The sequence below is a fragment of the Passer domesticus genome, chromosome 20, assembly GCF_036417665.1.
Source record: "Passer domesticus isolate bPasDom1 chromosome 20, bPasDom1.hap1, whole genome shotgun sequence".
Classification (NCBI taxonomy): domain Eukaryota; kingdom Metazoa; phylum Chordata; class Aves; order Passeriformes; family Passeridae; genus Passer; species Passer domesticus.
The window spans coordinates 5,989,614-6,013,120 of NC_087493.1; the positions used below are offsets into that span (position 1 = coordinate 5,989,614).

General features: G+C 41.7%; 1 protein-coding gene and 1 long non-coding RNA gene across 9 annotated transcripts in view; one reads left to right on the forward strand and one right to left on the reverse strand.

Annotated features, from left to right (window-relative positions):
* The first annotated feature begins 1,284 nt into the window (after positions 1 to 1,284).
* On the forward strand, positions 1,285 to 3,937 carry LOC135284332 (uncharacterized). The gene is made up of 2 exons (XR_010349755.1): positions 1,285 to 1,808; positions 2,774 to 3,937. It is a non-coding gene; the product is annotated as an uncharacterized LOC135284332 (long non-coding RNA).
* A 1,035-nt stretch (positions 3,938 to 4,972) lies between these two features.
* STXBP4 (syntaxin binding protein 4) overlaps positions 4,973 to 23,507 on the reverse strand; it is a 66,708-nt gene continuing 48,173 nt past the window's right edge. For 6 of the 8 annotated variants that reach the window (XM_064395751.1, XM_064395750.1, XM_064395752.1 and 3 more), the window contains 2 exons: positions 20,545 to 20,602; positions 17,332 to 17,512 (listed from right to left, as the gene is read on the reverse strand). In XM_064395751.1, coding sequence (XP_064251821.1) covers positions 17,347 to 17,512; positions 20,545 to 20,602 — 224 coding nt within the window. In that variant the 3' untranslated portion in view covers positions 17,332 to 17,346. Of the gene's footprint in view, positions 7,777 to 17,331; positions 17,513 to 20,544; positions 20,603 to 23,507 lie in introns of those variants that run through there. The other 2 variants (XM_064395757.1, XM_064395755.1) reach the window with 1 other exon arrangement.

The window sequence follows — 23,507 nt, forward strand, 5'->3', positions numbered from 1 at the left end:
TGCACGAGTCCACGGGAGAGGACCATGTAACAAACACACACTGTGGTTACAGACATAAAATGCTGTGGTTTTGCTTTATTTAGAGAACAAGGTTGTCAGCAGAGACACCTTTGTGATACAGCAGCAGCACCAACAGATGGGAGTTTGAAATCAACTGAAAAACCTATTAGGCTTTCCTAGGAGATATAATTTCTTTTTAATATTTTTAACACTTCCCCTCAAAATTACAAAAATTGAACTGATTTTTATTCCAGTTTGCAGGTTCTCCAGGCAGAGGACTTTGTCTACAAGAACTGAGAACCCTGGCAGCCTCTCCCTGGCTCACGGAGTGGGGCTGTGACAGAGGATGGCAGGAGCTATTCTGAGCTCAGAAGTCCTCCCTAATGTCACTTCCATTCAGGCACGGATTTCTCTTTTCTGTTGCACTAGCTGCTATTCCCTTTTCAAGGAAAGATCTCAGCTGGGTTTTCTGTAGCAGAGCTGGCTCTGCTCGAGCCCTGTGTGCCAGCAGTCCCCTGGTTTTTAGGTGCTGTTTTACAGATGTTCAAGTGGCTGCTGTAAAGACCAGAGGGACAGCCTGGCACCGGGCTAATCCATCAAAATATTGGGTTTTTCAAGAGCAGTGAAATCTCACTCCAGCTCTGGATCTCACCACAGCAGATGAGGTTTCCTGACTTTGTGTGCCTCAGTGTATGGATGATAAAGATAATGTTTGCCTGCCTTGAGAGCTGCAGAGGAATGATGGTGTTCCCACGAGGATCAGCCTTGCTGGGAGCACGAGTGAGGCTTCCCTGGAAATGTGGTACCATTCCAAGTGGAGACTCCGGGGAGAAGCCTGCCAGCAGCCTTTTCATCTTCCCTGCAGCCTGGCTCATGAATAACCATAGGCAGAGAGGGAGGAGATGAAAAGCAGCCGGGACGGCGTTGCTGTGGATCTTCCCGGGCAGTGCCTACACGCGGCTCCTCTTTGGGGGCAGCCGGGGTTTATGCAGGTGTTCCCGCGGCTCCCCGAAGGAAGCAGAGCAGCCCCGGCTGATTTTAGGTCACATTCACAGCAAAGCTGGGGATTTGCTCTGCTCCCTCTGCCGCCGCGGCTCCGAGCGTCAGCCGCGTCTGATCTGCCTTCAAGGGAGGCTGGAATCTGCTCCAATCCCACTGTTACCTGCGATTTTAACACGTACTGCACCTCCCAGAGCTGTGTGAACCGGCACACGGCTATTGTGTGCAATAGTCTTAAGAGTGTTGGCAAGTAAACTTTGAAGAAAATCTCTGGTTAGGCAGTAGTTCCTGCTAGCAATTACCAGGCTTTTATCTGTAGCTGTCAGTGCACTGTAAAAAGTGGCAGTTACTCCCATTTTACAGAAGAAGCAGATGTTCTAGGGACATCTGAATAGATTTAATGCAGAAATTGCATGCCTAAAAGGTGTTCTAGAAAATCCCATCATTATCACATGACTGATTTTATTCAGTGCACCCAGGAATTCAGATCAGCTGGCTGTGCTTTGCTTATTTGTTTTAAAGCAATAGTTCTGAAGTTTTAATTTTGTTCCCCTGCTGAGGCAGAGGAAGAGCTGGAAAAAGATTTTTTTTTTTTTGAGGCAAACTTTCAGGTATGGATTTATTCAGAACTTCTTGAAGTTTAATTTGGTTTTGTGATCAAGAGGCACAGAAGTCACATTTGTGAAATCCAATTAGGCTCCAGCCCTGGCAGAGACACGACAGGAGGCACGTACATCCATCCAAGTCCCTGTGCCTCCCTGCTTCTAAAGCCTTCAGCCTCCACGGCAGAGCTGTGCTTCTTATCTCAGGTATTTGGGATTACTGCAAACTCAATTTACCCACTTGGGAGCTGTTAGAGCTGCAGTCCTTCCCTGGGAAACATGGCAGTGACAGGGAGAGTGAGCTGAGCACTGCTCTGCTCCAGAGGGATCAGATCAGAACTGGGCAGCAGAGCTGTAGATGGAGGGATCCAGGAACAATTTCTGGGTGCAGTGGGCACAGAGGGAGGAGGCTGAGCCGTGGCCTTGGCTTTGGCCAGGAATTACAGCCTGCTCTGCCCACCTCTGCTCATTCACTCCCTGCCTGCAGCTGCCGCTTGTTGGTGCCTTTGCAGAGCACACTGGTTTTTGGATTGAGGGCTTTCCACTACAATGAGCTAAAAGTTGTCAGTGGAAGGAAGAGCTCCCCTGGTAACACTCCCTAGGACCCAGCTCCTGAGCTCAGGGAGGTGGTGGTGCCCCTGGCAGGGTGCCCTTGTCCTCACTCCAGCCCCTGAGCCCTTGGCTCCAGCCACAGAGCCCTTTTCCTTCTGGCTGTAGCAAAAAAAGGAACTCAGTCCTTCTCCTTACCTGGAGGGCTCCAATTTCCCTCAGCCACATCAGAAGCTGAATTGCTAATTCCCCCCATGCTCCAGGCAAGAGTCCTGGGTCCAGAACAGCTCCCTGGGAGCAGCCATTGGTGCTGTTCAAAACATCAGTCAGGATGACTACTGAGTTTTCTTATAAAGGAGAACCTGCATTTTTATGAATGTGGTGAAATTACCAGGGCCTTTTCCTCCAGTTTCCTGTAGGTGGGTTGAATTGTGTATCCAAAACACTGGGACAAGCAACAATAACAAACCTGGTCTGAAACAGACTTCAGGGTTTTGTACCAAACAACCTCTGAGCACAGCAGTAAAACATGTTTCTGTTATCCTCAGCCAGCCACAGGAGTTTTCCTGTTAGTGAACATTTACTATTGATTTCATTTTTGCCTTTTGTATCATTCTCTGCAGGGCTCTAAGTGGTTATTGGAAACAGCAGAGCCTGCAGGACTGTGCTGCTTCAGCATCTGCAGCCAGAATGGGTGAAGCACAGCAGAGCTCAAGGGGCTGGACTGCATGCCCAAAGCTGAGCAGGGAAAGGAGTAAGATATAATTACATTTACACATTTTCAGTTAGTACCAAAATTCCTTTTGGTTGCATCTTTCAATTAGCCAAATAACAAGACAGCCATACTTCAACAGTTAGGGCCTATTTCCTCTGTTTTTATTATTTACAACAGTTCTGCATTTAATTGGTGGTGTAAGATGGTCTGAGGGTGCCAGGCAGGTTCTTACTGGGCCCTTTGGTCCTGCTCATGCCATGCCATCAGTGATGAGCAGCTGTCTTTAGCTTGGAACACCTAAGCCCCACAGTGACCAATTACAGCCCCTCAGTGACTAATTACAGCCCCTAACGATGGGTCCCCAGTGGCTCAGTCTGGAGATTAAAATGTGCAGCTCAGCCAGGGCCTGAGATCTCCCCTGTCCCTGGAGAACTCCATGCTCCTGCTGTTGTCAGGAACAGTGGGGCTGGAAAGGAACAGGGATGCATCACCAGCCTTTGGAGTGAAAATGGAAACATCAGCAGGAACCCCAATACTTTGCTTTCCTTGGATCCTTTCCCTTTCCCATATAAGTGCTGTTATTGTTACATTTCTATTTCAGGCAAGAAACATAATTTTATTTCTTTTTCCATTTCAATAATTTTTAATGAATTCTCTTCACATACAAGAGCAAGGATAGTTCTTGATGATAACAATAATTGGACCACAGGGAAATACTGCCTTGTGGGTAGGTGACAGGCAGGGCACTTGAGAGGAGATGAAGACATTTCTGATCAGAGTGTGGCTTTGGGGGGTCAGGGTGAAATAGTGACTTATGTGAAACAGCAGCAAAACTACTGATCTTTCATGGTTTGCTTTTAGCCAAGAAGCCTAACAATAAAACCAAAATTCCCCATAGTGACTGGCTGGAGAAACTGCATTCCTCCTCATCAGGATGAGGGGTCATTTCAGCAGCCTCCCTCACTGGAGCCCTCAGTGAATAATAAGGATTGTGTAGCTGCAGTTCAATGTCTCTATCAACACCCTTCTTAAGGTGAAGGAAGAACACAGCTTCTGTGTGCTTTGGAAAAATGCTGGACTAAATTCTCTGGAGTCTTGAGCACTGCTGTAAACAGCATATTATCTTGCAATAAAATAACTAAAATAACAGCTGTATTATCTTATAATAAAATAACTTAGATGAGTGTTGTGAAAGTACCAACCTATTAAATCCATGCCAACATCAGCACAGTTGGTGAAAAAAAAAATCTAGAATGAGCAATAAATAATCAAGCCACCAGAAAATATGAGCAGAGCCTGGATGGTACAACCTGTGAGCTAGCTGGTATTTTTAGTGTCATATGAAAAGAATCCTCAGGGAAAGGCAAAGCTGGTTACAGAGGACAAAGGTCAGGCTTTAGTCACTGGTATTTGATTTTTGGTGCACTATCACTGCAAGCAGCCAGGGGAAAGATTTACTAAGGTATTTAGGTACCTAAACATGCCTAGCAGCATTTATAGCAGCATCTAAGTAGGTTAGGTGCCTAATTCCCATTAACTCCACGAACTTGTTTAAGCTGCTGAACATCTCTGCAAAGCTGGCCCCAGTGCCTGGCCTGCCAGGTGCCAGTCTGAACTGGTGTGACTGGGCTCAGGACTCCAGGGCCTCTGGGTGGGGAGTGTGGGTAACACACAAGGACCACAAGCACAGAACTCAGCAAAGGCTCCTGAGCTGACTTAAATTTTTGCTGCTGACTTTAAAAATAGTCACACCAAAGTCACTCAGAGCAGCACTTGCAAAAAGGCCACTGAATTTTGGAGCTGGGTTTGGAGTCCTCTGTGTCTTGAGTTGAGGGTGAAGAATCCCATCAGTTCCCAGAAAATGGAACATTCTACAAGCCAAGCCAGAGCAGCATTTCCTGAGCTCCTGGAGAGTCTTGCCCACAGTCAGCCCTGCACAGCCCAGCCTGCTCCACAACCACAAATATTTTTCTTAAAGGATTTTCCTTTCCTTACCTCAGTGGCACCAGGTACCTCCTGAGTGTCAGAAATGAACCAAACCATTCCTAAAGCAGTCTGTTACAAGAGGCTTTTCAACAGATGGAGAATGTTATGTGGGACAGATTCATTACAATAAAAAGGTGTACTTTTATTAATTTAAAGGCTGTCACATGCACTTTAGTATCTTTTCCACTTAATTTTTTAAATTCAGGAATAAAAATGAAAATTTGCTGTTTACAGTGTTGCCTATGTTGAAAACTGCCCTTTACAAATTCTGTTCCAAGTTATACTAGAACCATTTTCTCAATATACACAGTTCAGCTTAAGCAAATAATTTTCACAAAATTATTTCACATAAAGGAAGAGATAAGGGGAGATCAAGAGAAATAACCTAGGAAACAAGTATACCAGTGTACAAAAATAGATTGGAACATTTGGAGATTGTAGGTAAGAAAATGTATTCTCAACCCCAGAGAATGTGAACGGGTGGATTATCTGAGGAGGGAAACGCTCACTGGAGCAGCTGAAGAGATGCAGAGATCTATTTCTAACATCTTTAATTTCTAGGCAAGTTTATAAGAGGGAGAGAGGAAGAGGCTGCAGGTTTGTGTCACCCTGGGGTCTGTGGGAGGTGGCAGTGAGGGGGGCAGGCAGGTTGTCCCCATGCACAGCAGCTGCACACGCGGGAAGGGCAGAGCTGTCCCCAAGACAAGGACAGCTCTGAGCTGCTCCCCAAGGAGCCCTGCTCCTGCAGAGCCTGCCTGGGCCACAGTCCCCAGCCCTAAAGAGCTGCTCCCCTTTGGAGCACCCAGCTGGCTGCAGGAGGCAAGTGGGGGCTCAAACCTCTCCTGAGCAGAAGTGGGGAGCTGGAATCTGTGTGCAGGCTGGATATCCCTGAAGTATGAACAGAAAGTGCTGTCACAAAGCATCCAAGTTACTACCAAGGAATTCAGATGACATATCTTCTGTAGGTCATGAGTCTGTGCCAATCTGAGAAAAGGGATTTAAATAAAAATGATTCTGGAGTGTCCAAGTCTGAAACTGAAGCACACGCTCTGTCCCTTTGGCTTGAGCTCTCTGGGAGCACAAAGGAGGCTGTGGTGGAGCATGCAGGAACCACTGGAGCAAATATGGCTAAACCATTCATGTGTTATTCCTAGGAGAAGTTTTCTTAGAAATGTAAGTTACTGTGGGTCTGCTGAGCAAGCTTTTTTCCCCTAATCCACACCACCTGTGTAGATTCACAGATAATTTGGGTCTGACCTAGTTGAAAGTACAAAACGAATTTTTCCTATTTGCTTATTCAATATACCCTGACATCTACTTCCTGCAAAGCCTGCAAAGGCCTCTTTTGTGAGCTTCAGGAAGAACATTTGGTGATGTGCTCTCCAGCTCTCTGGCCAAGTGCAGGAGATTACTGGGCTGCTATTCAGAGGCCTGACTTGGATTTCAAAAAAAGGTGAATTATTTTGGTTCAAAAGGATCAACTGTTCCAGTGAGCCTGACCTGGCAGAGCTCTGCACTGCTGAGGACAGGGAGCATGGTCAAGGCACCAGAACTCAGAGTGAGTCTGGTTTTGATATTCATTCCTCAGAGGACAAGGATTCTTAACTCCAGTGCCACACCTGCTGAGTGCCAATGCCAGACCTCAAAAAATGTGACTGCAGCCTGTGCCTTCCTCACACTGCCACAATCCCCTTCTCCCTCCTGGACTGAAGCAGAGATGAAGATTTCCTTTGGCATATCCATCAGTGCTTCTGCAGGTTGTTCAGGTCTGTCTCATTCATTAGTAACACCCACCATTATATACAACACACATATAAAGAGCCTCCAGAAAAATGTAGCACAGAATCATACAAAGCTGACATCAGACATTGTGCTGTGAATAATGAGATTTAAAATATCCTGTGCTACTGAGGTACACAGAAACCTGTTCATTTAACTTGCACTAGCACCCCCCATAATTTTCTTTATCCTCTTTAAAACATCACCGATGTGTACAAAATGATTTTGTTCTACTTAAAAGACCAGTTCTGAGAAGGTGAGTGACTTCTGCTGATCCTGGAGGTGGTTTCACAGGTTTCATTGTACTTGAAACTTCACAGCTTCCACTGAAGTATTTGATGTGTGTTTGTATCAGTTTAGCAGAATACAAAAGTAGAATAATTTTCATATTGCCTCATATTGTTGTCAGAGTATGATGTCCTCTACAAAAACTTTCTTTTTACTTGACAACTTATCAAAGACACATTTTCTAAAGCTCAACAACCAATCTTAGTAAGTATTTGTTTAAAAAGTCATCAGGGCTCCAATATTTGTAATAAATCACTAAATTTCCAGTAGCAAAACTTATTTGAAGATTTATCCCATAGAAGTAAGAATTTTCAGTTAAGTAATGTCCATTATTCTCACTAGCATTGGCTCAAAAACCCCACCTCACTTTGCCTCTCTCAGTCAGCTGGAATCTACCACCAGTGGTCCCATCTTAAATCTCATCTTGCTCAGAGCTCTGAAAATTTCGGCTGATCTGGAAAATTCAGCTTCAGGTCAGGGAAATTATGGGTCTGTGGGGAAATCATGTAAAGATGGGACTGGGCCCTAAGGTGAGATTGATCCCTGCCCCACTCCTGTGGCACCGGCATCCTTTGTAGCACACATCAACAAACCCATCTCAAACCCAGCAGAACTTCCTCCAGCTTGCTGAGGAGAAACGTCACCAGGTACTCCTACATCACACTAGGAACCAGGTAGACTAAAACCTGTGCATCTGCTCACTAAGGGACTAAAACCAGACAAATACTCTCTGTGCACAGCTGTCCTCAGCTCCTGGGCCCGGGGAGGTCTCTGATGCCATCCTCCTCCTCCTGGGAGCACAGCAGGCTCAGAGCGCTAGTGACCGGATGGATCCAGGACGTTGTCTGTGTCACGTGGCTGAAAACCAACAAGAAATGCTATCAGCAACCCAACAGAGGCTTACCCACCCCAAAGCAAGGAATTCCAGGTGGAGTCTGGAGTTGTAACAACCATTATGACACCTTCAAGCACAGAATTGTCTTTTTCTTGCTAACTGCAAGATTTTTAAAAACAAAATGTGGAATCTTCAGACAGCCAGAACCTGGACTGGAGGTTCCAACTCCCCATGCAATAAAGAGAATGCTTTTGTATGAGACTCCTGACACAGACTGGTGACATTTCTTGTTAATTACTGGAGCTGCAGACAATTAACACAGCAGGATATTAACATGGCCATCTCACTGGTTACAGCCTGAGGGAGGCAGGGTGGTCGAGAGGAAGTTGAGCAAATGTGGAATCACATTGTAGAAACACACTCAGCTCTTCAGGACATGAACCCTGCAAGTGTCCAGGGTCAGGCTGGCTGGGATGGTGGAAGGAGCCCCTGTCCATGGCAGGGGGTTGGAATGAGGGGGTATTTAAGATAATTTCTACCCAAACAACTCCATGATTACTATTCGAGCATCATTAACTAATTTCTCTTCTTGCAGAAAGAATTAAAAAAGTTTTTTACATGTCCTCTAGCCTGAAATCTGGACATGCTCCCACAGCCTTTACCCACACCATCAAAGGCCATCAGTGCTGATTTTTAAGGTTTAAACCCTACACTTGACATATCTAAGCTGCTTTATAGTCTCTGGAAAGCTTCTGTGTGAATGGGAAGAGCCCAAGCAGGGCTCAGTAAGGACAGACACACGGACAGCTTTGGGGTGTGTGGTGAGAACACTGCACACCTTGTGAGTGCTGTGTGCATGTGAGCCATGCTGTGCGTGGGCAGCACACTGCCTCTTCTCCCTTCTGGAATAATGTGTTCTTGGGAAAGGAAATAGCTTCTTTTCACTTGGAAAAAAAAATCTCGCTAATAAATTCACAGCTTTTATAGTAAAGTCAGTGCAAAGATTAATTTTGTAATATAAGTTCACTACAAGAACAAGCTGAAAAATATTGTAGGTATAATAAATGCCACAAAGGACAAATGGCTCTTCTCACATGTCCTAAGTGTCCCTAAAGCCCAGCTCTGTATTCACTTTCCAGGTGCACTGGTTTAATTAAATTTGAAGGAACTACTCTGGATTTACCTTTTCAAGTGAGAACAGGTTTTGTCTTTCTCAGTGTGAGAACACTCCCTGGAATAACTGATTACAGGAGCAGATATATTGAAGTAGGAATTTGAGTCAATGTTCCACACACTGAGTGATGGGTTTGAGATCACTGCTCTCATCACCAGGATCAAACTATTCACACCTTTCAGCTGAGGGCACTGAGCTTAGAATCACCTGGGTGTGATGAGGATGATACTGTTCACCAAAATAGGTAAATATAATCCTAATGGAAATCCCTGCTCTGAACAGGTAACCTGGGAATTTAGGCACTACTTCAGCTGAGGCAATGCCTGAGCAAGGAGCACACAAGGAACACAAAGTGGAACACAAAGGCCACACCCTCTATTCTCATACAGAAAATAAAATAAAATAAAATAAAATAAAATAAAATAAAATAAAATAAAATAAAATAAAATAAAATAAAATAAAATAAAATAAAATAAAATAAAATAAAATAAAATAAAATAAAAAAAAATCAAACCCCAAGGCTCAAGCTAGGTATAAAACCAATTCAGAAGTGTTGTTTTGGTGGGAGCAGGACTGGATGGACTCCATTCCTTCTTTTGTTACAAAAATATGCATTACTGGGGTTGTAGGATCAGTTTCACAGGAGTTAAAACAAAAGGAAAAATGAAAAACACATTCCTACAGAAAACACACTGCAGCAGACAATGACCACTCTTAAGGACAGTAATTCTTTCATTCCAAGAAAGCAAATGTACTTTTTTTACTAGGAATAAGAGCAACTTGCCAAACATTTCCAATGTTTACCTTTAGAAAGTCAGGTGACAGCCAACATGAACATGAAGAGTTGTTTTACAATGTTTCATGAGAGACTTGGTAATAAAGTCTGTGCAACCAAGAACACTGTTCCCATTATTCCACAACACAGGGAAATGTATGCATTCATATTTACATTATGAATATATTTACCTTTGTAAACATACTCAGAAAAATATCTTTGCTGCATATTTGTGCAATGGTTTCTACAATGTCAGGAAATGCCTTGTTTCCCAATTAATTTATTCAGTCAATAAGGCTTTGGAGATGTGCTCCAAATTGAAGTCCCAGCATGTGATTTATTGGTATAACACGCAGAACTTCTTCCAATACCTGCAGAATTATGGGAGCTGAATGAACTGGATTCCATCCATTCCACCTCTGCCAATGCAAGACTTATGCCTCCAGCACTATTTTAAGTGTTTATATTGCCTACTTTTATCAAACCATTTCTGAGCAATCCATTGCTGAATTTAAATAAGAACAAAATGATTTTAGAGTATTTTTCTTTTTCCCATTTTATTTCCTCATGTAGCATGCCCTGACCTGCTGTGTACCTGAAGCCCTGGCTCCATTTTCTCCTGAGCATGCAGCATCACCCCTGTGAAATGGGAGAGACTGCACAGGAGTGAAGAGTTACATGGAAAGGCATCCACAGATCTTTGACATATCCAACTAAAAATTCTTGGTAAAGTGTTTCTTCTTCAGAAGATTTTTTTCTCCTACATTCTTCAGGGCCAGGAGGCAAATGACAGCATGCCCAACTTCCTGCTACTGCTGTAAGAACTTCAGTCTGCTCTCACATGAATTAAATGCACAGAATTCCCAGATCTTTAACACTGCAAAACTGTGGCACTGAAATCTGGGTTACCTTTCTCTGTATTTGGTGGCATAAGATGGTTTCATCACTGTCAAGAAAGAAAAGAACCAGTTTCCATTCATTTTGCAGACACGTGGGGCCCAGTTTTGCACTGTTGTCAAGCTGCTGCTGCAAACACTTCTGGTTTGAACCCAGCTCCTTTCAACTTGCTCTAGACTTTATCCCACGGGTGATTCTCTTAAGACAGTTTGGTTTAAACCCTTTGCCAAAATCCTTCCTAGGAAAAGAGCTCTTATAAATAAACATTAAGTCCAGATACCATGTCTCACATTGTAGACAGACACACACAATACGTGCAGATTATTTAGGTAGAGAATAAATGTATAAACCCTGCTGCTGTTTATTTTTAGCTCTCCAAAAGTGCTGTGACTAAAGAGCTTTGACATAATCAGTCCGAAGAGATAATCCCAGATTTACTGGTTTGGAGAACATTCTTGCATTAGAAACACATCCTCTCTGATTTGTGTGTTAGCAATAAAAAGTGAGAGGGAGTCCAAATCTACCTCTAGGTTTTGCTTAACTGATTTGAATATTAAAGTAATATTTGGAAAGCCAGCATTACAAAGTTTAAATGTACAACATCTTCCATTTGCAAATGTTCCTGTTCACAAGTCTAATTTAACATTTTCAGAGCAATTAGCAACATTTAAAGATTTTTAGGTTTTCAAACAAATCACTGCTATCGGAGGGCAGCCAAATTTATTGCTAGAAAACAGAAACATTTGATCTGGAAATATGTCAGTAGATTAGTCTGTCTTTTTAACATTAGCAAACTGCAGGACAAATTTCAGAGCTTGGGAAAACAAAACATGAGAACAGAGGGATGTTTTGGCAAAGAAATAGTAGTGGATTATTTCAAATGCCATTATAATTACTCTTCTTATGGCTGTTCCTTCTTCACATGGAAAATTATTTCTTTTAAAACTACAACCTCAGACAATCTTTTAAGAAAAGAATAACTTAAAAAATTCAGAGATAAGCTAATGGAAAAAATATCTGCACATTTTTTTTTAGATTTTAAGCATTATCAAGACATCTTTTTCACCTTAAACTGTGATCTCCAGCCAGGGCCAAAATCTGGAGCCTAACAGGGAACTGTGAAGTCTTGCAGACACCACAAGTGCTGTGGGTCTCAGTGCAGGATGTTGCCCTACAAGCTGACATGCATTATTGCAAGTTGCTTTTCCCCCCTTTGGACATGGGATGACATTCACATCACCTGGCTCAGTGCTTCCACTGCACCAGGGCTCCTGAGCTTTAAAAGGAGCCACCTTGGGCAAGACCCATTTGTTTGAGATCATTTCAGGAGAGGAGATGCCACCTTAAGCAATTACCCAGTCAAACTCTCCTAATGAATAGGGACCAAAAAGGATTTAGCTGTACCTGAACTTAAAATGCCAAATTCTGGCCTCAGATGAACCCTGTTCTTCTCTACCAAACTGAGAAGTATGGCAGATGAAAGTGAAACTCTGCTCATGTAAAACAACACAAACCCCATGTTCTCCTCCTTAATGAGCAAACCCCATAAACTAAATCCATGTAATCCATAGCAGTAATTTCACTAAACTTTTAATCTGCCCTTGCTTTTTGATTTCTCAATCTTCATTAGCCCTTTAATGTACAGGAGTGCTCAGCTGAAGAACACTGATGCTTGATGAAGCTGTTCCTGATCTCTCAAAAGCTCTGCAAAGGCTTGGTGGCCCCCAGTGCTGCTGAGAGCCAGGGACACTGCACACCCTGAGAGCTTCAGCCTTTGGTGCTTTCACTGTTGCTACTGCAATAATATTTAAGAGATGCAGCAAACAGCACTGCTAGATGCAGATGCAATGGATTTGAAGGGGACATGCTCTACACTACCCAGGAATATATTCCACATTGTGCTTTGGAGTTGCTGTGAAAGGAGTGTGTGCCATCTGCCAGAGGGCAGGGAACACCAGCTCCTCACTCCCTCCTTACCCACTGGCCCTGGGCACTGCTGGACTGGAGGCTAATGAGGGCCACAACTGCAGGAAAATAAAGAACAATGCCTCTGAATGAAGATTGTAAACTTAATCCTTCATGCAGAGGCTCTGCCACCCTCCCTGCCTGCTCTAGCCCAGGCTGTGTCACTCTGTGCTGGACTCCACGTGGCTTCACAGATTTGCTGGAATTACTGCCTTTGGCTTTTGTTTTCAGGCCTTTCTGTTCCTGCTCCCCTTGTGCTTGGGACAGCCCTCCCCTTTACTCTGCAAGGATCCTTTATCCCTTTCAAACCCACTGTCTCAAATTTCACACCTCAGAGAAGGCTCTCAGCTCTTATTCTCATTCTTCTCTAAAGCAACTCTCTTAAGCCATGATCAAAATTCCTTGGGCACATTTGGAAATGTTGCATAATTAGAAAATATACAATCAAACATAGATCCTGCACAATAGTGGAGCTGCCCCAGCTTGCAGCAGCATCTTGAGGACCTTCACATGCTGGCAGGGAAAGAGAATCACCCTTCCCTATCAGAGCAGGGCACAATGAGCAGGGGTTCCAGGGAGCTGCTGCTCCCCAAGTCCATGGGCTCATGGCAACAGCTGGCCTTCAGTTACAGCCAGCCTCCCTCACATGGCTGTGGAGTTCAGATAAATACAGCAACGTTTGGTAGGCAGGATGGCCAAAGTGCTGGAAATGGGTCAATTCTGCCACCCTCAAATCTCACCTGCTTCTAAATCACTCTACAATTCTATTAAATATAATATGGAGCTGCTGGTCTGCACCTTACACATTTTAGGAATGCACTCCCAACTTGAACTATTTCTCAGCTTTCCAGAGCCAGTGCTTTTAACACTTTGCTGTTGTCCCTAAGGAATTTAAACCTGGTATTCATATTTTGTTTCTTCATCCTTTGGAGGCAGCTCACACCTGCAGAGCCAGCCAAGGTGTCTGGAATCCCCTTTGGAAAGGCCAGTGGTTGGAAAGCAGACACTAAATGCTGTCAGGCACTGGAAAACTCTTGCTATTTTGAAGAGCAAATGCTGGGAGGATCTGCCAGGAATAACTTATTCTGAGCTGTAACTAAAGCATTTTAATTTAGCGGGTAAGCAATTAGAGCAAAATAAAACAACTGAGTGACTTTGATGCAAGTATTGTCTATCAATCAATCAATCAATCAATCAATCCTGAGAGCACCTGAGGATGACAGGTACCAGACACGAATCCTAAAGGCAGCTTGAGAAGGGTTATTGCACTGCATTTATCAAGACAGGATTATCTGAAAGGAAACATTCATTTTTTCTTTTTCCTTTTTTGTTAAAATTCATTTAAGTCTGTACCTTCTTACAAGACATTTCAAAAGGAACATGCAACCTCTAATAGTACCCCAGGGGATGCTGGGCAGGTCCTGGAAAATGTCAGTGACCTTAATTTTACTGGTGTAATAAGATCAAGAGCACTTGTCACCTCATGGAGCTGTGTCCTGAGGCAACATAAATGTTTCTTGTATTTCCCTCTGGGATTGCAGATTTTGCTTGAGTATTAATTAAAGATTGAGGGATATAAAGTGAAACCCCAGAAGACAGTCTTGCTATTTATTCCTTGATTAAACCAATTAAACCCTTGTCTACTCAGAAAAATCTATGAGCCATTTCAGAGGGCAGCAATCACTAGGAAGAAGATTTATCCAGCCAAATAGTGTGTGCTGCATCATTAAAAATTGTCAACAATAACAAATTGCCCAAACTAAAATAAAACTGTAACAACAGCAGGATCTCAGCCAAGGCTGAATCAGAACTAAGGTTTGAGTGACAGCACAGGCACTTCTCAGCTTGACAGTACTACCTGAAATCTGTCTCCCCCAGCATCACCAAGTGCAGCTCCTCTGGAAGTGCTGGTTCAACGTGTGCAGTCACTCACAGTCCTGTCTCTGAGTGAGCTGCATAAAAATTCTGGTGCTGTGTACTTGCAAATGCATCAGAGCACGTTCAAGGCTTTTGTTTAAACTCCTTGTGCATTAAACTGATATGAACCTGGAGCAGTGACTGCTCCAGATGAAGCACATCCTGAAAAACCTTGCTGTGTGCTTTGATCTGCTTCCGACGGCCCTCCCAAAACCCAGGGAGCAAAATAATTTCCCTTTCTTGAGTTTTCTCACAGAAAAAATTTTAACAGATGCCTTCTGTGACAGGCCAGAAGCTGGACAGAGTGTGCAGTATCTGTGGAAGCTGAAAGAATGTTTCTCCATTTTGGTTCTTGATATTAAAAAACAAACAACCTCCCAGGAAAAAAAAAAAGATTGCCCAACCAAAAGCAGCTTAAGGTCTTAACATTCTTGTATTACAAGCTCATGTTATCATAAAATCCAATGCCAAGTTTCCTACTTCTACATCTGAGATTATTTTCCTTACAGTCATGCAAAATGATTTCAGTGAGAATCAGAGAAACTGAATTCTAAAAATCCAAGAGAAACACGTCAGGACTACCCAGATTCACATGGCTTCCTCAGAAGGTGCGTGGAGATGCTGAGCTGATGGATGGAGACAGCTCTGGATCCCTGCAGTTTAAACAGCAATAATAGCAGATAGCCCTTGGTCAGTGCTCAGCCAGTTCTATTTAAATATTTGCCATTTCTTGTGACTATATAACTATTTTTTATTTTCATTCAGGAGAATTTGAGGATGACAGGTAAAAGGAATTATTTTCAAAAACAACCTCTTTTTTTAAAATTAAATGTAAAATAGGAAAAGTCCAAATTTTATGAGATGCAAAGTAACTGCAGCTTTCTTTGAACTTGGTGGAACCAGAACTGCATGCCTCAAATCACCCATCCCTACCCACAAAACATCAGAGTTAAGATGGGGACACCTACAATGATGACTTGATAACTGCTAATTTTGGTACAAGTAACTTGCCAACTGCTTTACCAGGAGCTGGGAGCAGAGCTGGCACTGGATGCAGTCCAGGGGAATTTCAACTCCATGCTGAAATCAGTATGGCAGATCATGGGTTTTCTTAGTTTGCTGCTCTGAAGTGACTGAAAACTAAGTGGAACATACAGAGATTTACTTCTACATAAGGTGTGCTCTGATTTGAACTTAACTGATTTCTCCTAGCAAGGGCCACAACCCTTGCCAGAGGTAACCTGCAGATAAGCAGGATATTGCAATACAGCAGAGTACTCAGGAATGAGCTGAACACACCTCAGTGTGCTGGGGTTTGCATCCCTCATTTATAAAGCAGTAGAAATGTGCAGAGAACATTTAGAAACAGAACAGATTTATATATTCAAGTTACCATGCAGTAAGTAAAATCAATTGTGACTTATTTCCTTTTATGATGATACCTTTAACTCCAGTGCTGTAAAACATCAGTGTTTATACTACAGAAGTTCTTCATCTATCACACATGCTCTGCTATTCTTAGCTCAGCTAAAATGATAAACAGTTCCTATGAATGCCCAGGTTTCAATAAAGTGAATGGTGTCTCTTTCCCAAGGAAGAACAAACAAAATAAAATTATATAGTATCTAAATACAATGAGTTTGCTCTCCAAGTAGAAACCTGATTTGTTAGGCATGATTTAAAAATCCACTGGAACACATCATGTATGGTTTTTATCAATCTGTATTTTCTAAGTATTGACTTTAGGCTTCTACTTAACCTGGAGCAAATTCTCTCCTTCCAATGGAGCACCTGAAGTACACAATGCCTCCATGGGTAACTTCTGATTTTTAGATAAATTGCTGAAAGATAACCCTAAACAAAGCATTACTGTTTCTCCTTTGTTGCAAGGTAGAAAACATCACAGGCTAAAATACATCTAAGGGAAAAGATGCCAAAAGCTTTAAAATATTTGATTTAAAATATTTGAACTTCTACTTGTCTTTTGTGAAAATTTAAGATAAGCATTCTTGAGGAAAATAGCTGTTAATGTAGAATATTTGAAATCTAGTCCTATTAAAATGCTAGAGAAGCAGTGTTTACAGGGGCAAAATTCACAGCTGGTCCTTACAAACCACATACATATGCAAGGAGTGGGTGGGAGTGGGAGGGAGCATAGCAAGGGCCTGCCTAATTTTAGGTGCCAGCCTTATGATACAGAGCTGCCATATGTTAAAGGTGAACACAGTGGGAGGATGGAAGAGATTAACTAGAATGGGTTTTCTGGGGAAAAATTAGTGTGTCCCAGCTATGGGGTTTTATGCTCTTCTTGTGTGATTTTAAACTATCAGGATGAAACCATTAATTAGCAGATATGGTGCCTTTCTGGGAGGGCAGTTCAGCATAGAGTCTTTCACCTATTTGAAAATCAAACCCAGAAATTCCTAATTCACAAAATCAGTTCAGTGGTAGAATGAATAGACACTTTGCACTGCTGGATTTTAGTGCTAGAGCATACAGCAAAAGTGAGATTTTGTTCTAGTGGTGGTCAGTCACAACACTGTAAACTCATTTAATGCCTGAACTAAGCCTGGGCAAAAGCAGCCACATGAAAACTTTAAAAGTGAATAAGATGGCCTTTCACTCTTTACAAAACTTTTCCCATCCTAATGCCTCCCAGCTGACTGTAAGTGCTCTCACACTCAGCTGGGTGTAGGTGATACTTTATGAGGACTCATTAGCCCCTCTGTGTTTCTGGGACAGAAATGTCTATTAGAAAATCAGTAACTTAAAAAATGCCTTCATTAATCACCTCATAGTAAAATTAATTAATGAACCTTTTTACCTTATTATGTGGGGTCTCTTCAATGCACTGATCCTCCAAGTTCAAAAGAGAGAATAGAAAAATGGGGGAAGATCCAGGAGGGTCACCAAGGTGATGAGAGGGTTGGAGAACTTGGCCCATGAAGAAATGTTGAAGGAATTGGGTTTGTTCAGCCCACTCTTCTCATAAAGATGTTGGGCACAGTCAAGAAGCAGTGAGCACAAGTTGCTTCAGGGGAAATTTTGTCTAGGTTAACAAAGTATTCTTCATTGTGAGAACAACTAAACATTGGAATGGGATACCCAGCCAGTATAAAAAGGATTGAGATTCCAAATGTAAATTGGTGAGGAAACAGGCACCAGTGCTTTGTTTCTCTTGGTGGGGCATGAATCTGGTGCCATGTGTGAATGACTGGTAGCACTGCTACATAAAAATACAACAGTGCTTGTCCTCTGTGTTATTTTAAAGTACAAGTTATCTTAAAACATATCTGGGCCCAAATTCCACCTTTACTGCCTGGCAGGAGGGAAGTTTTATTTGCAATGAAGCTGATCCCTATCTACTGTTGGAATTTTTGTAACTGTTAATTTGATAACTGTTAATTTATTTTATTTTAGTAAGACTTGAACTTGCTTTTTTCCTAGTGCACACTGAGTTGTAACTCAGAGAGGCTTCCATGTAAAAATGACCTCAATGCCCAGCCCAGGCTCAGGTCAGTTTTAGGAGTCTAAAGGGTGGTTTCTCACACTTGCAGCTCTGCTAGTCCTGACAATCTGGTTGATTGAAAATAATTTACTGAGGCAAACATGATTTGCTGGATAAAAGTGGTGATTTCAAAAGTTTTCCTGAAGTCAAGATTATGGACAAGATTCAGCTTTCCCTGGCTGGTACAGGGAGCTGCTCAGCCCGATGTAAATGTTTTATTCATGTCAATTATTCACATAAGTGGGTTTCACTTTAGTGTGTAACACAAGCCAGCTGGTTTGCTTCTTTTAAACTCTGATTTCTCATGCACCTCATATTGCTACACCCCTTCAGAGATATTTATGGAAATTTCACAGCAAGCTGTCTCAAGCTTATGTGCTATTAAGATTCCTTTCTGGGGTGTTTACTGCATTAGATTTATAATGTATAGATTTATGGACTCAGCTACTTGATGGCCCAATAAAGCATGTTGGAACTGAAGGCAACTGCTAATTAAAATAACATTTGATTGTATATTTGTATACAGGGAGGTGGGTAGTGCTTGAATACTCTTATGCCCCTCATGGCTTTGGCTGGGCTAAAAATGAATGAAAGGATTCTAAAGTAGAATAAAAGGATTGACATTCACAGCCAAAGAGAACAAGAAGGTTACAGCATTAGTACCAGGGCTGTGAAGTATCAACTATTCTGATAATCCCCATTTAAACAATTAAGATTAAATCCTACTGGAAAGGATCAGCTGATAAGATGGCCCCTCAAGCTCAGTTCCTTCTAGAAAAAGGATATTTTTAGTGTTCACCCTGAAATCTCCACCATTTGCTATTAGAAACAAGGGACTGTGCAACCATGCTCCTTGCTCCAAACAGTTGACAGCTGATTTAATATACATAACACAGAGGTATGGATGGTAAGAGGTATGGATTGCCAGGCATGCAAACAGCCTGGCTTACACTCTGCAGAGGCATTTGGAAACAGTGATGAAAGCAAAACAAGGAAATAGTTAAAAATAATATTAATTACCGTGCTGTGTTATTGAAATGCTCTGTTAATTCCATTTTAATGAGCTGCATTAAGAACTCTAACACCACCTCAGTGTGGTGACTGCACTCAGAAGAAGTTTTTAGCCAGTGGTCATGAGGGGTGATTTCACACCCTTCTCTGCCATTAAATGGAGAAATTTTCCTTGCCTTTCCCCTCACAAAGACTGATAGGCAGAATTTTTTAGGACAGATAACAGAAGGTAACAGCAATGGAAAACCTGGGCACTGTCACCAAGAGCAAATGAAGACAGTCACTAACAGTGAGATCTACAAAAATTCCTGAAAAAGCTTTTTCATGTGAACTCCTGAGTTCCAATTTGTAGTTTCAGCAAGTGGGGATAAGATGCAAAACATCTGATGCTTTCTGCAAATTAGGCTTGCACCACCTAGAGTAGATGGGATTCTACTGTTGCTAGTAAGCATCTGCTTGTCACATCTGCAATGGTTCAGCATCCAAGTGCAGAGCTCAGAAAGACATGTCTGCACATGTCCAGCAAATCCAGCTTTCTGCTGAGCCACTGAGACACATAACTGTGACAGACACAGGAACAAACCCAAAAAAACTCCAGGGGAATGTTTCAAGAATGTGTCATCTCTTCTGTTCTAATTCTAAATTTTATTTGCTATTATTGATAATATCATCTTCAAGCTCAGTTTCCAGTCACACAGGTACAAAGCCATAGTATTACCCAGAAAAGAGTCCAACATCCACTTAAAATTCCCAACTGTCCTGTCATGGCTCCCTGCATGAACAGAGAGCCCAAGGGAGCAGTGCTCTATTTTAATAGTTGCTCTTGTATTTATTTCCATTGCTATGAAATTAGCTTTTAATTCACTTTCATTTCCTAAGCTATTTTTCTACTTTTTTTTTTTTTTTTGTATAAATCTCATGTAGTAACCTACATCTGCCTGAAAATAAAAGGCACCCTTTGATTAGAGCTGGAATGCAGGATCATATACAGTGTGTTTGGAAACCTCTGCAGAAAAAAACATGTCTGCTTTAATACATCTCGCTCGAGGCAGCACGGGGTGAGGCAAGGACAACTGAGCAGTGTGCTTGAAAAAAAAGGAAAAAAACTCTGCTTTTCTTGGCCAGTTAATGCATCAAGTTCAGTGTTATTTACGTGACTTTCAGAAGAGTTTGGGATAAAAGTAATTTATTTGCTGCCCTTCCTCTTTTTTAGTAGACTGCAGAGTTCCACCTGCAAAACTGTGTTTCTGGCACCTATAAGAACTAAACAGTGTGGAAATTTCAGCAGCTAGAATAACTTACTATTAACTAGATCATGATATATATAGAATGGAAGTGAATTATATTTTTCACAATTTCCTTCAGTCTTTTAGAGGAATAATAAAAAAAACCCTATTATATAAATTAATCTTCACTATATTCTAGAAAAAACAGCATACAGTGCAATGTGTAATAAATTTTTTGATTAATTCTAGGACTGAAAATGTGCTTACTTTGATATACTTCTATTTCAACTCCGACCTGTTTTCCCCAGAACTACTCACTTGATAAAATATTTGATTCCATCAGCTGTATAAGCTTCTTCCCATCCATAAGGCAGACCTAAGATGAGATAAAGAAATAAGAAGTCTCTCAAAACTCAAGTGACACAGAGAATGTAGTTTTGAGATACTGTAAGTTACAATACTGTCATTTCACACAACGTCATAAAAAGTTAATAAATCAATTCTTACTTCTGTAACAAATAATAACAGATAATAATATAAACAATACAGTTTAACAAATACTTGCTGTGCCTTGATGATACATTTATTATCAGATGGTACTTTTTGATAAGTATCATTTGATGATACTTCTATTACTAGAATGATGAGTCATACTTCTAGTAGGGTCCTATTCTATAGTCCTTTAAAAAATTAAATTGTTCTAGCAAATCTTTACCTTTTTAATAACTATTTGTTCAAAACGAACTCTTTGTAGGGTTTGAAAAGTGCAGGAGAAGGAAGCACCAGTCCCTGTGTACAAAGGCTTTTGTGCTACTGTACTGTAAAGTACATAATGGCAAGTGCAAGGTCCTGAAAAACTGTGGGTTTTTTGAGACTAGAAATATTTATTAAATTTAAATATACAAGAAAAATTGTTCTTGAAGTGTTTTGCCTGAAACTCATCTCAAAATGTTAGTGTCTTAGGAGTTAAACTATTTTTGTTCAAGTCCCAGTGTATCTCAAAGACCAGCTCATTAGAACCATCTGTGAGCCTGCTTTTGGTTTAAAACTTTTATTTGGAAAATGTGCTGGACTGCACGCACCATCTGAGCTTTGAAAGCTGCCTCCTCCCAAGGACTGCCCTAAGTGCACATGTTTATTTTTCTAAATGTCTTTTTTAAAAGGCTGATTTTCTTCTGTTGTCACACCTTTGTCCCTAGTGTGGTTCTTAAAAGTCTGAGGAGGGGTAATTTCAGTTCTCCAGTATAAACAGAGTTCATTACAGCCACTGAATCAGGACTGGGCACACTGGAGCTGGTACAAACCTCCTGGGAAGGAATTATTCCTGTAGGCACCCAGAGGGGAGCAACAAGGAACCAAACCTGCAGAACTCAGGATGGAAACTTGAGAACTGGGAACTAGAACAGCACTGGGGTCAGTCAGTACAGCTTTCAAAAGAAAAAACCCATTGGATTGATTTTTTTTTTTCCTATCAGTTTTACCCCCATTAGTCTCTTATCTCAGGCTTCTTACCATTTTCAGTTTAGAACAGATCTATACAATCTGTTCCTCAAAACAAACTACCCACTACCTTTCAAAGAGAATAATCCACAGCTGCTTCCCTTTAAACACAAAGTAGCTGCTGCATAGCAGTTCTCAGGTTCTGACTCCATTATGAAGGGAGGAAGAAAAGGATGTTTTAAGCTATAAATATGCTAGACATGCTCACTGCTTCTTCCTTCCTCTCCCATGAAAGATGGGACCTTTATTCAGCACGGATATTTTCTGATTATTTAAATGGCAATGGGATTCATCCCTCAATGGCTTCCATCTGCCCAGGCCTTTCCTTTTTCCTGCATGAAGCATTCATGTCCAAATAAATGACAATGGATTTGCTCAATTACGAGTGAAAGCCCTGCTCTGTACTCACATGGATCCCCTACATCACCTGCTTCATTTATCAGTGCTAACTGCACTTTTTCCACTGGTGATTTGATTAAAATTTTAGCCTTTTTTCCTCTCCTAAAGGAAGAACTATACATAGGTAGCAATAACTGATGCTCTGTATTCTTCCCTTACCCATTGAAGACTTTGCTTTTCAAATACACTGAATACATTTGTCACCTAGAGATGAAACTCTGGAAGTACCTCCAGTGCTTTATTTGCCTTTTTGACTTTGTGTGCATGTGTATCCTATCCATTCTTTGTATGCTTCCACATTCCACCTACATCTACAGGTTTTTTAATGCTTTTATTTTCCACATTTTTTACTTGCTCTCCAGTAGGTTTTTAGCGCTGTTCTCTTTATTAATTTCCTTTCCTTTCAGATTTGTACTTCTATTTCTTGCATTTCCCCTGGTAGCTAGGAAGCTCTCATGTTTTGCATCGTATTTCCCCAGACATCATCTCCACTTCCTCCAAGCTCATTGTCTCCATGAATCATTCATAAGTTGATCTACTTCCTCCTGCTTTATTTTTTCACACCCTCCAGGGTCAAATTTGTTGTTTGTCCCAGGACTTGCTTTGAAAGGCTGCTAATTTCTCACCTGGAGTAAATGGGAGGTAAAGGAGCTGAAAAACAGTCAGAAAAACAGTCTGAAATATACAGGATTTAGCCTACATAAACTCCAGCAGTCTCAGATTTCCTGCATATTTATAATTTCTAGTGTGAACTGCTACAGTCTCCTTGATGAATCTTCATAAATAATATATTTGGCTTCAGTTGTCTGCATAGATCATCTTAAGAAATCACAGACTTACAGTATTTAAAAACTAGTTCATTTTAGCAGAAAATAGATGGCTTCTTGCTATTCAAATACCAGTGACTATTTACCTTCTGCAAGGTAAAGAAAAGGTAAAACTGCAAAAGCAATTGTGCATGCAAAAGCGAGAGCAGTCTCCTGAGAGAGAGCACTTTAGTCAAAATACACAATAACCTACCAGCATTTTGTTCTGAGTATGTGCATTTAATTAGGGTTAATGCCAAAGAAACGTCTGTAACTCTCTGTGACAAACACAACCAAGGAACCAGTTGCTGTTTGTGCCCCAGCACTGCTGCAGCCGGGCAGGGTCCCTGGGGACTGCTCCCCCTTGCCTGAGCTGCCTGCTGGGATAAGCACTGCTCTGGAGTTAGAGAAAGCTGAGAGGAAATGAAGCCCTGGGGCAAACAGAACCTTCCTGATCCCTGCTAAGTGTGGAGCTCATCGATCTTTATCACCTCCTTGACTTAACAGGACAAAAACTGCACCAGCACTGACATTGTGGGTCCCAGAAAAAAAAGAGATGAGCATCAGCCCGAATTA